Below are 12339 nucleotides of genomic sequence, written 5' to 3' on the forward strand. Positions count from 1 at the left end.
CTTCACACAGTGTACAACAATAACCTTCAGGCATTTGTATGATGTCATAAAGGACATTCTTGAGGTAGTCACTCATACTAGTCAACTTGAACAAAGGCAACATTAACATGTACCATTTCAGAACAACCACAAGTTTGAATGGCATCAGGATTCTGTGGTTCATTGGACGTTGACCTTTGCCTTCTATTTTGCTTAAAATTATACTTTTACTTGGATAATCTAACAGGTTTTAGGAAATAGTTGGTAGTTTTAGTATATATGTGATGGTTAATTATTTTTATGGAAAAGTGGGGTTCCTGACCAACAATCTCACAGTGTTCCTAAGAAAAAGCCATCTATAACTCACCCTAGCTGAAACTCTTTGACATATTCCTGTGAATGAAAAGTTTGAAGTTCTGAAGGTGTCACTCTGATGACATCTTTAGTTTCTTCTGACCCCAGCTCTGCTTCATACTTCTCTTCCTTCCATATCACATGACTGTAGTTCCTAACATCCTTCTACACCTTTAATCACTTCACTCTTGCTTCTACTAATACTTCTCTCTGGATTTATCTCCTTTTTTATTCACCTCAACTGACTCACTTCAACACTCACTTACAGTCACAGACCCTTCCAGAAAGTTCCCCTAGAAGCTTGGTTTTCAACACTCAGGCCAAGCAAGTGACTCTTTGCTTTCCACATTACATAATCTCTGTTGCAATTCATGCATTGAATTGTATGTGTCTTTTTCATGGGTTTATCATACTAAGGAGAATGTGCATTCTTGGGTAGTAACTCTTAACACAAGAGACTAAGGATGTCACTCAATAAGTAGCTATTAATTAATATAATATTTTGTTTCCTTCATTTTCAATGACATCTGGGTGACAAACCCATGAGGTTCAAATTTAAGGAATACATTGATGAAGCTAATGCTTCATGGTAAACAGGATGTAAGCTAACCTCTGAGTCGGAAGACCAAGACATAGTTTCCATGAGAAGCAGAAGATGAACTGCTCTATTAGTTAACAAGCAAAGCAATGTAGTCTCCTCAAGTCTGTGGTAGAGTCAAGGTGAAACCCCATAAAGGAAGCCAAGTTAGAAGTGGAATGAAACTAACACTTACTGAGAACTCTCAAAAAGGCAGAAACTTGGCAGAGCTACTCATTTATCATGATGGCCTTCTCTAGTGAGTTCTTTGGTTCTATTTTACAAACACACCATCTAATACCATACCTCCCAAAGGTCAACTCTTTGTAGAAAAGAAAGATGGAGTTGGTCAGATATGTATCCCAGCAGCTTGACAGCCCATGGTGGTTGGTGCCTATGGAATTCTAAAACTTTCTTTCATCTGCAAAATCTACTGAACAACTCCAAAAACCAAATATAGTCTAAGCTGTTAGAAAAAAGGCTGTGTCCTGAAATCTCATCTGTCCCTCATTCAAGCAAATTTGGCAGGGATGACTTTAAAAACACCACCCAAAGGAAGCTGAGTGAGCATCTGGAATGCTCTCCCACATTGGGCCTTCTCTAGAGACAGCTGGTGCTGACCACTTCTTTTGAGGACTCAGTTTTATGCTATTGAAACCCAGATAGAAATTTCCATCCAGAGGCAAACACTCATTAGCCAGTATTGGACAGAACACGCCTATGGACTCCCTCATTTGCTGCAAAATAGAATGTAGGAAAACATAATAGCTCTTGACCTGGCATCTTCACCCTTCCCCGGGCCAGTTTCTTTTAGGACAAGATATTATTCTGAGGGATGAAGGAACACACTTGAAGGGAAGGTTATAGAGACTCTAACCTAGTTCTTTACTCCAGAGAGTCCAGTGGAATGGATGGATCTTCACAATGAGGCAACATGAGAATGTCTTTGGCGTAAAAACACAGCTTTGTGAACCAGGACCCTCTTGCATCTAGCTTGGGATTGATGAGTTTCAAAGTTGGGTTCACCATTCATAGCCTTTCCTTGTCTGATTTCAAGAGCTTGGGAGATACTTAAAGTAACTGCCTACATATCCCTACCAAAGGCTACTACATGTTCAAAACTGTGCCAAATCCATAAAGCCCTTTCTTCAAGTAAGTAACCATCTTATTCAGAAGCAAATAGCCAAATTAAAAATAAGCCTTAGGTAAATTAATTGACAATTAACTACTATAGTCATTTATTGTGAAACAGTACAGAAGCTGTATATCAGTGTTTATCAATCATGGCTGTAGATGAAATTTACCATGATGTCTTTAGAAAGTATTCATTCCCTGAGTACAACTCCCAGTACTTTTGAATAAATTGGTTTATGCCAGGTGCATTGGTCCTTATAACACCTAGGGATTAGCACATAGGGCCAGGGATAAAAGACCACCTCTTGGGCAAGTCTAAAACACTCTCTTTGTCAAGCCTATCAAGGTCATACCTACAGCATCTGAAACAGCGCTTTGTAATAATGGATGTTCAAGAGATGACAGATTTGGGGATCTGGTCTGAACCATGGAAATGTTCAATGTTTATATTAGGAGTGAAAGATGCAATCTTGCTAAAAGATAGAATTGATAGAGGATGAGAAAATAGTAGCTACATTGAATTGGAGAGAGTAGAAGATAGATTAGAATAAGAATGGAAAACTCTATAGGAGAATAGCAACTTATTTAATAGTGGAATGTCAACATTCAGTGGTGGAAAGATTTGAATGCCAGAATTTAAACTCTATTTCATAGGTTAGAGAAATACGTAGTGACTTGGAATTGATTATGATAAAAATCATGAATCAGTACAACAACAAATAATAACCAATTTTCGTCACTGACCAGATCACACTTTTCTCAGAGTTTCCATCAGAAAACGGTTGACTTATATGCCAAAATGGTTTTAATTTAAAAGTGCCCCAGATAAGTGAAGCACAACCCATTGTATTCATTTGAGAAAAGAGTTATTGCTGTGTTAGGAACCAAACTTGCTAATAACATATTGATCATCCCACTGGCTCCTGAGGCAGTGAAGTCATGGATTAAACCACACACCTGCTCCCCTTTCTAGTAGTGTGTGGCTGTCACATCCATTTGGCAGCCAACAGGTTTGAAAAAAAATGATGAAACATATTTTCATTTGCAAGTTCTGCTCTTATAGAGATTTGACTAAAACCTTTGTTTTTGCTATTAATTTACAATTTGTAGGAAACAGAGACCTTATTTATGTTAATCAATGAAACTTCTCATTATTTCCCATCACCTTTTTTTTGTTTTTTTTCAACCTTCAATGGTCCTGGCAGCTGAACAAAGAGAAAATTGGAAAAAGTCGTCCAAATGAAAAAACATGGTTAGAAAATTTAAGTATAAGGAATATTGCTGATTTCTCTTTCAATGGAAGTATTCAAGTGCAGCCAGTAGCTGGCATCATTAACTTGACCCATCCTGCCCTGGGAGAGACACTCAGGAGACTGAAGGGCCAATAGAGGCCATTTGAAGAAGTGGTCATGTAAGTGTGAACTGTAGCTGTGCCCATCCTAAGTCACGAGGAGGGATAGCACAAGTCGCATGTGGCAGTGGGCTTACGAGGGTGAAAACAGAGGCAAAAATCAACACCAAAGCTAGGTGTGACTGACAGAGAAAGGGTCAGAGAAGGTAGAAATAAGTGAACAGAGGCCAGCGTTGTGACTAGAGTAACAAGGAAGCAAGCTCTCCACCTGTCCTCCACCTGTGGTGATATTTTGTTTGTGAATAACAAATAAGGCTTGCCTGAAGATCAGAGTGTGGAGCTAAGCCACTAGTTAGCCATAGAGGCCAGGCAGTGGCGGCACAGCACTCGGGAGGCAGGCAGAGGCAGACGCATCTTTGTGAGTTCAAGCCACACTGGGCTACACAAGATTGATCCAGTCTAAAAGAGAAACAGAGCCAGGCAGCAGTGCTATACACCTTTGATCCCAGCACTTGGGATCTCACACCTTTAATTACAGCACTAGGGAAGTGGAGACAGGAAGTGATATGGTTGGGTGGAGAGAGGAATATAGGGCAGGCTGAGACAGGGGCTTAGCCTCTTTCTGGCTGAGAGTTGGCGAGGTAAGAGATATAGCTATGGCTTGCTCCTTTGTCTCTCTGATCTTTCTGCATTTACTCCAATATCTGGCTCCAGGTTTGTATTATTAAGACCAATTAAGATTTGTGCTACATCCACCACTCACCATCTTTCCAGCAATGGCATGTAGTAATTGAGCTCACTCTTTGACAATATCCACCTGTGAAGGTCTGTTCACTTCCTCCAAAAGTGGGCTTGCTCATGGAAGAAGACAAAGACCATACTGCCAGGCCAAGCACAACCTCTGGCTTTAAGTAGGTACGTGATAAATGTATGTTAAGTGAAGAACAAACTGACTACAGGAATGAACAATAAGATCTTAGATTGGAAATAAGCTTGTGTTCCAGAAAAAGGCCTGGTGTGAATTAAATTTTATGAAAATTCAATAGTTCATGGCTGGCACCCAAATTCTCCCTTTGCTTGTGAGTCTTTGTAATATGTGCTATTACCAGATATGCAGGTAGAAATTGGGAGGGACTAGATCATCAGATTTGATCAGGAGGGTAATAGATAAAAGAAAATAATAATAAGGTAGAGTTTAGAATGGAGGAAGGCAGGGGTGGGAGAGATTAATTTTGAACAACTCAAGACTCTATGAGGAAGGTGCAAATTAGATGTAAAGTGGAGAGGCAGAAACTGACATTAATTGCCTGTTCTGTGCCAGATTTTGTGCTGGGGACTTTCCCTGTATTATCTCATATAACCCTCACAATAATCCAGCCAGGCATGCAATACAGCCCCATTTAACAAATGGGAAAACTGGAGGCTCTCAGAGTTTAAGCACATTACTGAAGCTCACTGAGCTGGCAAAGAATGAAATTGGACCCAAACAGAATCTCTCTTACTTCACAGCCCTCCATGCTGCCACCAGGTATGATTTGGGTCAAGTACTTTTGTTCTAAGTACAGACCGAGTCCAAATGTTTCCCGTGTTTAACAATGGAAATGTTCAATGGGAGGTAGAACACTGAGCTTATAGACATACACAAGCACATCCTTGGATATGAACTTACCTGAATATTTTATCGGAGGGCTGCTCTCCCAAAACCAGGTCAAAGCCTCGTTGAAATATTGTGTAAGGCCAAGGCCTAAAATGAGAAACATTGTTCAATTAAAGTTCACTCAACAAACACTCTTCATGTCAGATACTGTGCTAGGTCCTAAGGACCCAAAGAAGAAGAGGACATATTCCTTGCCCTCAAGAAGCTCAAAAATGTGAGCTCACGTAGAACTTTGAACCCAGGAAAGGGACCAAGAACAAAGTTAGTGTAAAAATACCAAAAACCAAAAACCAAAAATCCACAAAACAAATCACTGAAGTACCAAGAAAGCAGAAACTGTAAAACATGACATTTTTGCTTTATATAGTAAGATAGGACTCAGGCACAGTTTACAATCTTTCTGTTGTACATTCACAGAAATCTGTATTTGCCTTACTTAAGAAAGATAGGGGGCATGATATATTTAAAAAGCCAAGTTCTTTGAAACTAGATATTTCCATATTCAAAGCCTGTTCTGCTACTGAGCCAGTTGTCTGAGTGAGATGGATAATTTGCCTTGCTGACTCCACCTCTTCATTGCAAAATAAATAAATAAATAGATAGATAGACAGATAGATAGATAGATAAAGTAATGAGTTAATAACAGCAACTTTTACAGACCCTCATGAAGATTAAGCAAATGTTAGGTCAAGGCTCATAGGTCAGAATTTTCACTGTTTCTTCTCCCTACTCAAAATGATGTGGGGGTCCTTAGTGTTTGAGACATTCCAGATGTATCCAAGCATCTTTAATGACCCTCATACAAACAGAAGCAATTAGTTCTTTTCCAGTCATTATCAATTCTGCCCTGCTAGCAAACATCTAGGTAGTGGCAAGCATTCTAGAAAGTAGAAAAATGTCTCTTTTAAACAATGTGTATCTTTTCAATAGCTCAGCCATGGAAATCCCAAATGACCTACTCATTCCAACAAGTCTTAGTCAAGCCTAGAACTTGGGTTAAGTACTGAGCTCTTGTGTACACTGGGTGGACTTACTCTTTCGATTATGGAGCATAATTATGGAATAGTCTCATAATTAATCCAATTACTGAGCATTTACTTTGGCTATTCATTTGTTTCCTGGGGGCTACAAAAAGTCAGAGAATATGTTATAATTATTATTTGGTGCTAAATATAATCCTAATCATTAACTCTATGGTTGCCAGTGAAAGGCTTGTCAACCAGGAGACAGAATTGGGGAGGGAAATATAAAGGACTGTTCTTGAATGGCACATTGATAGTTTAACAGCACTGGCATTTAAATGTTAGGGATAGAATGGCTGGACTACTGCAGTGCCCAAGATTGTGTTGCACAACATAAAATGTGCCCATGTGCTGCAAGTTTTTGAATGTCCTATGGCCATTTGCTCAACTGTTTAAAAACTGTTTATAAATCTGAGCTCAAATGCTAACTCCATTCACACATAAACACAAAGTAGCCAGTACAGTATTAATATGAGATCCATTTCAGACATGTAGCTACTATGCAGACTGAGGGGAAATTATACATTGTATAATCATTGATTCATCAACACAACATATACTGGTTTGAGTTTATTTTGTTTTGTTATTTTTCAAGATAGGATCTAATGAGGCACAGGCTGGTCTCAAACTCACTTCATAGCTGAGAGTAGCTTCAACATCTTGATCCTCTTGCCTATGCCTCTAAAACATTAGGATTACTGCAGGGTACCATTACACCAGATGCAATATAGCATATCTTCATCAGACTCCATTGCTCTTATTATATATCACATATCCATTATGCCTTCCATTAAGTAAATTGCATTATGTACAAATGTCTGTAGTGGCACTTTTTTGTGCTGTAATACAATATTTACATGTTAAAAACAGTCATTATGGCACTATAAATTACTTTGCTATTTCTCACTTAATTACTACTAAAGCATTCTATTTACTTGCAGAAATTTTGTATGCACAGCTCATATTATTTATGAACAGTATAAGAGATTTTTAAATGGTTGTTATCAGATGGGGTGTTGGGCTAAATCAAGTTGAGAACCATCAACTTAACCTAACCAGCTAAACTATTAAAGCTGTTGGAGAGCCCGTGCTTTGCAGCAAGAGGAGATGTGGACTATTAGGACCGTATAAGGGATAAGACAGTACAAATATACTCATTTTTATACTTACTATTTATAAATACTTTCTTCCTAGGATTCAATTTAGAAATACCCAAGGCTTCAAAAGTATCCAAACACTGCAAAATGAATAGCCCCCACATCAAAGCAACAGCTCCCCCCACCAGATTTTATCTATGTGTTTGTTCCTTTCATCATAGATGGTTGCAGAATAGCATTTGAATTTGCTTCTGTTTGGCTGAATAGTAAGTGGTGTCTCCTGAGCACTACAAAATATGAACTAAATTGATAAAATACCAAATTTATGAGGAGAAAATGACCCAGCTGATCCTAAACTAGTCAATTAAAAATAAAGAGACATGCTATTGCATTTTTTCTTTGGGAACAGTATTATATTCACTTAATATTGTTTAATAATTTTAAATAACATACATTTTGCCTTCAAGTCATCTCTAGGCTCAAAACTGGTACAATGTGGAACTGGAGTAAATTTTTGGCATGGTTCCTAGTTTGTTTGAAAATACATTTTGAGGAGGCAAATGGCAGGACTGGATTGATTACAATGTGAATACAAATTGCATAGGATGACTTAGATATACACACTTCTGTCCTCAAGACACAGTCAATGAATCAGTGAGCTTGGAGACACGTACGCAGACATCTGCATGCATCTCTGTGAAAGCAGAAGAGACCTCCAGCTCTTGATTCACTTAAAAGCAAAACCAATTCATGCAGTTGTAACATAGATTCCAGAGTGAGTCTGCTTGATTTGAATTCCAAGACACCAACAATACCTATAATGACCTTAGGCAAGTTCCTTAACCATTCTGTATCTTTATGTCCTCATCTATGAAATCAGGCCAATGGCAGTAACTGTGTCTGCCTAGTAAGGTTGTTATGAGGAGGAACTAGTTCATATAATTATATGCTCAGAGAAGTGCCTAGCATTTAATGAATGTCATAGAATCTGTTATTAAATATGTTAAATTTGCTAACTGCCTGGATCAAATATATATCTTATAATGAGTGATTTCTCAATGTCGACAGAGCAATGGTTCTCAACATGTGGGTCATGACCCCATCGAGTCACATTTCAGATATTCTGTATATCAGATATTTACATTATGATTTATAACAGTCTCAAAATTACAGTTATGAAGTAGCAACAAAATAACATGAGGAACTGTATGAAAGAGTCGCAGCCTTAGGAAGATTGGAAACCACTGTCATATAGGAAGGTGTGTCTTGCCCCAAGGTACAATGCAATGCAGGCATAGGCTATATAACTTAGACACATTTGAGTTTGCAGGAGAGGAGACAATTGTGAGCATGGGAAAACCAACCCCCCAATTCCCAGGGAGCTAACTATTTAGTATTGACACTCATTGCCAAGACACAGGGAAGAGAACATCATAAAATCACTAGAGAATTCAGGGAGTTGCTGATCATACTAGCAAAGGAATAAAAAGAAACATTTATTTTCTCCGTGTTAGTCAGGGATGATCTGCCAAAGATGGGAATTCTAATTTGATTCATTTACCAAATATTTCTGGAGGTCTATTGTGTGTTAACTGCAGTACTAAGCAACAGGAATTGGGATAAGAAGATTTTTGCCCTCCAAGGACTCTGCAGTCTTTCTGAAGAAACACATATTCGCTTAGATAAATAGTAGAGAGTGTTAACAGGGAAGAAGGGTGGGGCTACAGGAAGCAGGCTTCACGCTGGCTGGGACATCTAGAGAAGAGAAGGCTGTGTGTTTGGCAAGGCCTGGAAAAATGGTGGGGAACTTGGCTTACAGCACTGGGGTGGCTACATTGTGATTCAGGAATAGCAGGAAGTAATGTGGAAGTAGATATGAAAGCACCAAAAATACTCTGAAGCCGAAGAGCTGGGACCAACCCCAAATGGAAAGGTTTCTGTTATTAGAACTCCTTGAATCAAGTTAAGAAAGAAAAATGCTCTGGCCTCAACACAAGGAAACCATTCCCGCTGAGAGCGGAGCTTTCTCTTGAGGTTAGAAGCCAGGTCTACAGGCTCTTAGAAATGTCCTGCTCCTTTCTTTGCTGCTCACACCATGACCTTTGTCTTCTCCACATGGCTAGAGGATAGGATGGATGCCTTCAGCAGCCCCAGCTCAAGTCTCCACAGGCCCAGACCTTACAAGAGACTATGTCCTCTCCATCAGTAGCAAAGCAATAACTATGGAATAATTGCTTGATATATCTTAGGTCTCTCAATCAGATTGTAGGCCAGGACACAGAAGCATCTAAGCAGGTTACAAGTCACACTGGTTCTTCAAGGGTAAAGCTGGGAGATGTCAGGCACTGTTAATCAAACCAGAGATTTTTACCTCAGCTTTTACTATTCTGATGCCTCCAGCAGGACTGGCCATCACTGCTGAGTAGGGTAGACTAGACCAGGGCTAGCTGTATGGAGAGGGCACTGGACCATCTTGGAACTTACAGGCAGGGTCAGGCCACACATGGTGCAGGGATCTGCCACAGAAGGATCTCTCAATCTCTTGTCTCCTCTTGGATATGTAGCCTCTATTATTCTCTGTGCTGTACTGGGCAATACCCCTGCACTGTCTTAGGTCAGGAAAATAGGCAGAATCCAAAGTCAGAAAATAGTTTCTGTTTGCTTGTTTGTTTTCACTTGTTACATGATTTTTATTCTGATAAATCAAGGCCGTGAAACCTTCCCCTTCCATATGAGCAGCCTCAAATGACCTCCATGTAGTCTCACCCAGGCCAACTCAGCAACTGTCTTGGAGCCATTGTTTCAGACAGAAGCAGCATGTGAGCCACCACAGAACTCCCTGGAATGGTGGCATGGCAGCCAGAAGGGTCCACATGGAACTACACAATCAGAAAACATTAGCAACCCATCATTGTCTTTCTTTTTCTGGTTATGTATTAGGTAATAGCCACACCTATTCACTCTTCTCTATGCACCGACAATTTCTCAGCTTTCAGCTTCTTTCCACAACTCTCTCTATCCTTCTATCCCTAAGGATTTTACCCTCAGTCCTAAGGATGCATTGGGCCATAGATGAGTCAGCTGTGGACTTGACTGGCTGTTTGGCCTAACTTCTGGTTACTTTGATATTTCTTCCACTGTGCAACGAGGATCTCAATGAATAAGAAAAAACCTGTATGACCAGCCTGCTATGTGTGGTGCTGAAAATTCTCTTCCTACAGGCTCTTTCTTTGCAAAAAGGGACTGCTGTGTTCTACACAAAGATCCTTTATATGCCCAAGTGCTAACTCAGATTTCCTACTGAATAGGGCACTGGAAACAGAGATCAAAGCCTTTGGCCAGAATATCAGGTGATGAACTTTATTGTAGAGGGCATCAAAAGTGAATGGTGGGTAAATGAGTGATTTTATCCAAAGTAATAAGCATAATAATGGTTAACAGTGACCAAAGTATATATGTGATACCTTATGGCCTCAGGGTCTTTGCAGATACTTTTCTACCTAGAATTCTGCCTTCCCCCAATTTATATTACTCTTAATTTATACCAATAGGTAGTACTAATAATGCTTGAACTAATAAATAGTACATTTCCCACTGTCATTATTGTATGTTGTAGATAACTAACACTATGCAGCATATTGTATACCATTTAAGTTTAGATTAAAAACTCCATCCTAAAATTCAAGCTCTTTTCTTCCAGAATCTAGAACAACAATAAATATATTAAGTATTCAGGTAACATATCCCCCTCACCATCTGTAAAGGTCATGATAGCTGGTATTTCTTTTGTAGTCACTACATCATAAAAATGGTTGAGGGTTGGACAGACCTGGCTTTAGCCCTAGATGAGAGAATCATTGAACTGTATGACTTCAGTAAGTCACTTGATTTTCACAACCTAATATAACCATCTATGAAATGTGCAAATGTCAATCAATGGACAATTTCAGAGCCCATTTGAGGCTAGTAGTCATGGATTTATAGTACTAGGCAAATACAATGGCTGCTGAATTTAGTGAGTGTTAGAATATTTTGATGGATAAAATAAAGTATGTGGATAAAACCTTACTTACTGTATTAGCAAGAAATCCAGTTGTGTGGGACACATTAGTGCTTGATTGCCAAGGAACACATCTTTAGTACAGCCTATGACACATAGAATAAACTTAATAATACTATTTGCTATCCATTATAATTCACATTTCCTTTAAGAGAATACAGAATGCATTTCTAATGTCATATATAAAAATAAATTGTGATGATGGTATATTTTATAACCTTGTTATCTTATAACATGTAAATCTCATGGGCTGTAAAATTAAATGTTCATGAGATTACAGCCATTGTTCAATATTTATTCATGGTTAAACACATTGATTAGTAGTTTTGATATGTAAAATAACATGGTTATCAGTAACTAGCCAAGTAGTTAGGAATTGGGCTCAGGAGCTAGACTGAGCAGTCTTATAGCCAGGTTTCTCCAACTATTAACTCTGTGACTTTAGAGAGTCCATTACTTCAAATCATTAGGCCATTCTACCATTTCTCCACCTTTCTATTGTCATGCCACAGCCACACCACCTCCCTCCATCACCCTTCACAGTCTGGATCTTTGTCCTTGCCAAGGTGTCCATCACTTTTAGTTACTTCAGTATCCACTAAAATGGTCCTTTCAGTGCTCGTCCTGGCTAGCTTTATGTGAACTTGACACAAACTAGAGTCATCAGAGAGTAAGGAGTCTCAGCTGAGGCAATACTTCCACAAGACTAGGATAGAGGCAAGTCTGTAGAGGATTTTCTTAATTAGTAATTGCTGAAGAGACCCCAGCCTATGGTTGGTGATGCCACCATTTCCTTGAGCTTCCCCCACCTCATATACTCTCTTTTCATAAATTAAGATTAATTTCTGTCATTAATTACTATAATAATTCTTTATCATGTTGACCTCAGTCCCCACATCCCTGCACTGCTTACACATACTTTTCTGGAATACTTCAACACTGGTTAAAACCCATGACCATGTGGCTCCATTCAGTGTCACACAAGATAAGGCAACTGGCAACCATACTGTTGGTCTCACTGTAAATTCCTGCCTACTAACTTCAAGTGTTCTTTGAATACTTGCTGCTGGTCAAGTTACATTTCTTTTGTCCATTCACTCTCCCTCTC

General features: G+C 39.1%; 1 protein-coding gene across 3 annotated transcripts in view; it reads right to left on the minus strand.

Annotated features, from left to right (window-relative positions):
* Positions 1 to 12339, minus strand: part of Astn1 (astrotactin 1) — a 331275-nt gene that overhangs the window by 98228 nt on the left and 220708 nt on the right. For all 3 annotated transcript variants that reach the window (XM_036202074.1, XM_036202075.1, XM_036202076.1), the window contains exon 9: positions 5065 to 5139. In XM_036202074.1, the coding sequence (XP_036057967.1) occupies positions 5065 to 5139 (75 nt within the window). The remainder of the gene's footprint in view (positions 1 to 5064; positions 5140 to 12339) is intronic.

The sequence above is a fragment of the Onychomys torridus genome, chromosome 11 (assembly GCF_903995425.1).
Source record: "Onychomys torridus chromosome 11, mOncTor1.1, whole genome shotgun sequence".
NCBI classification, from domain to species: domain Eukaryota; kingdom Metazoa; phylum Chordata; class Mammalia; order Rodentia; family Cricetidae; genus Onychomys; species Onychomys torridus.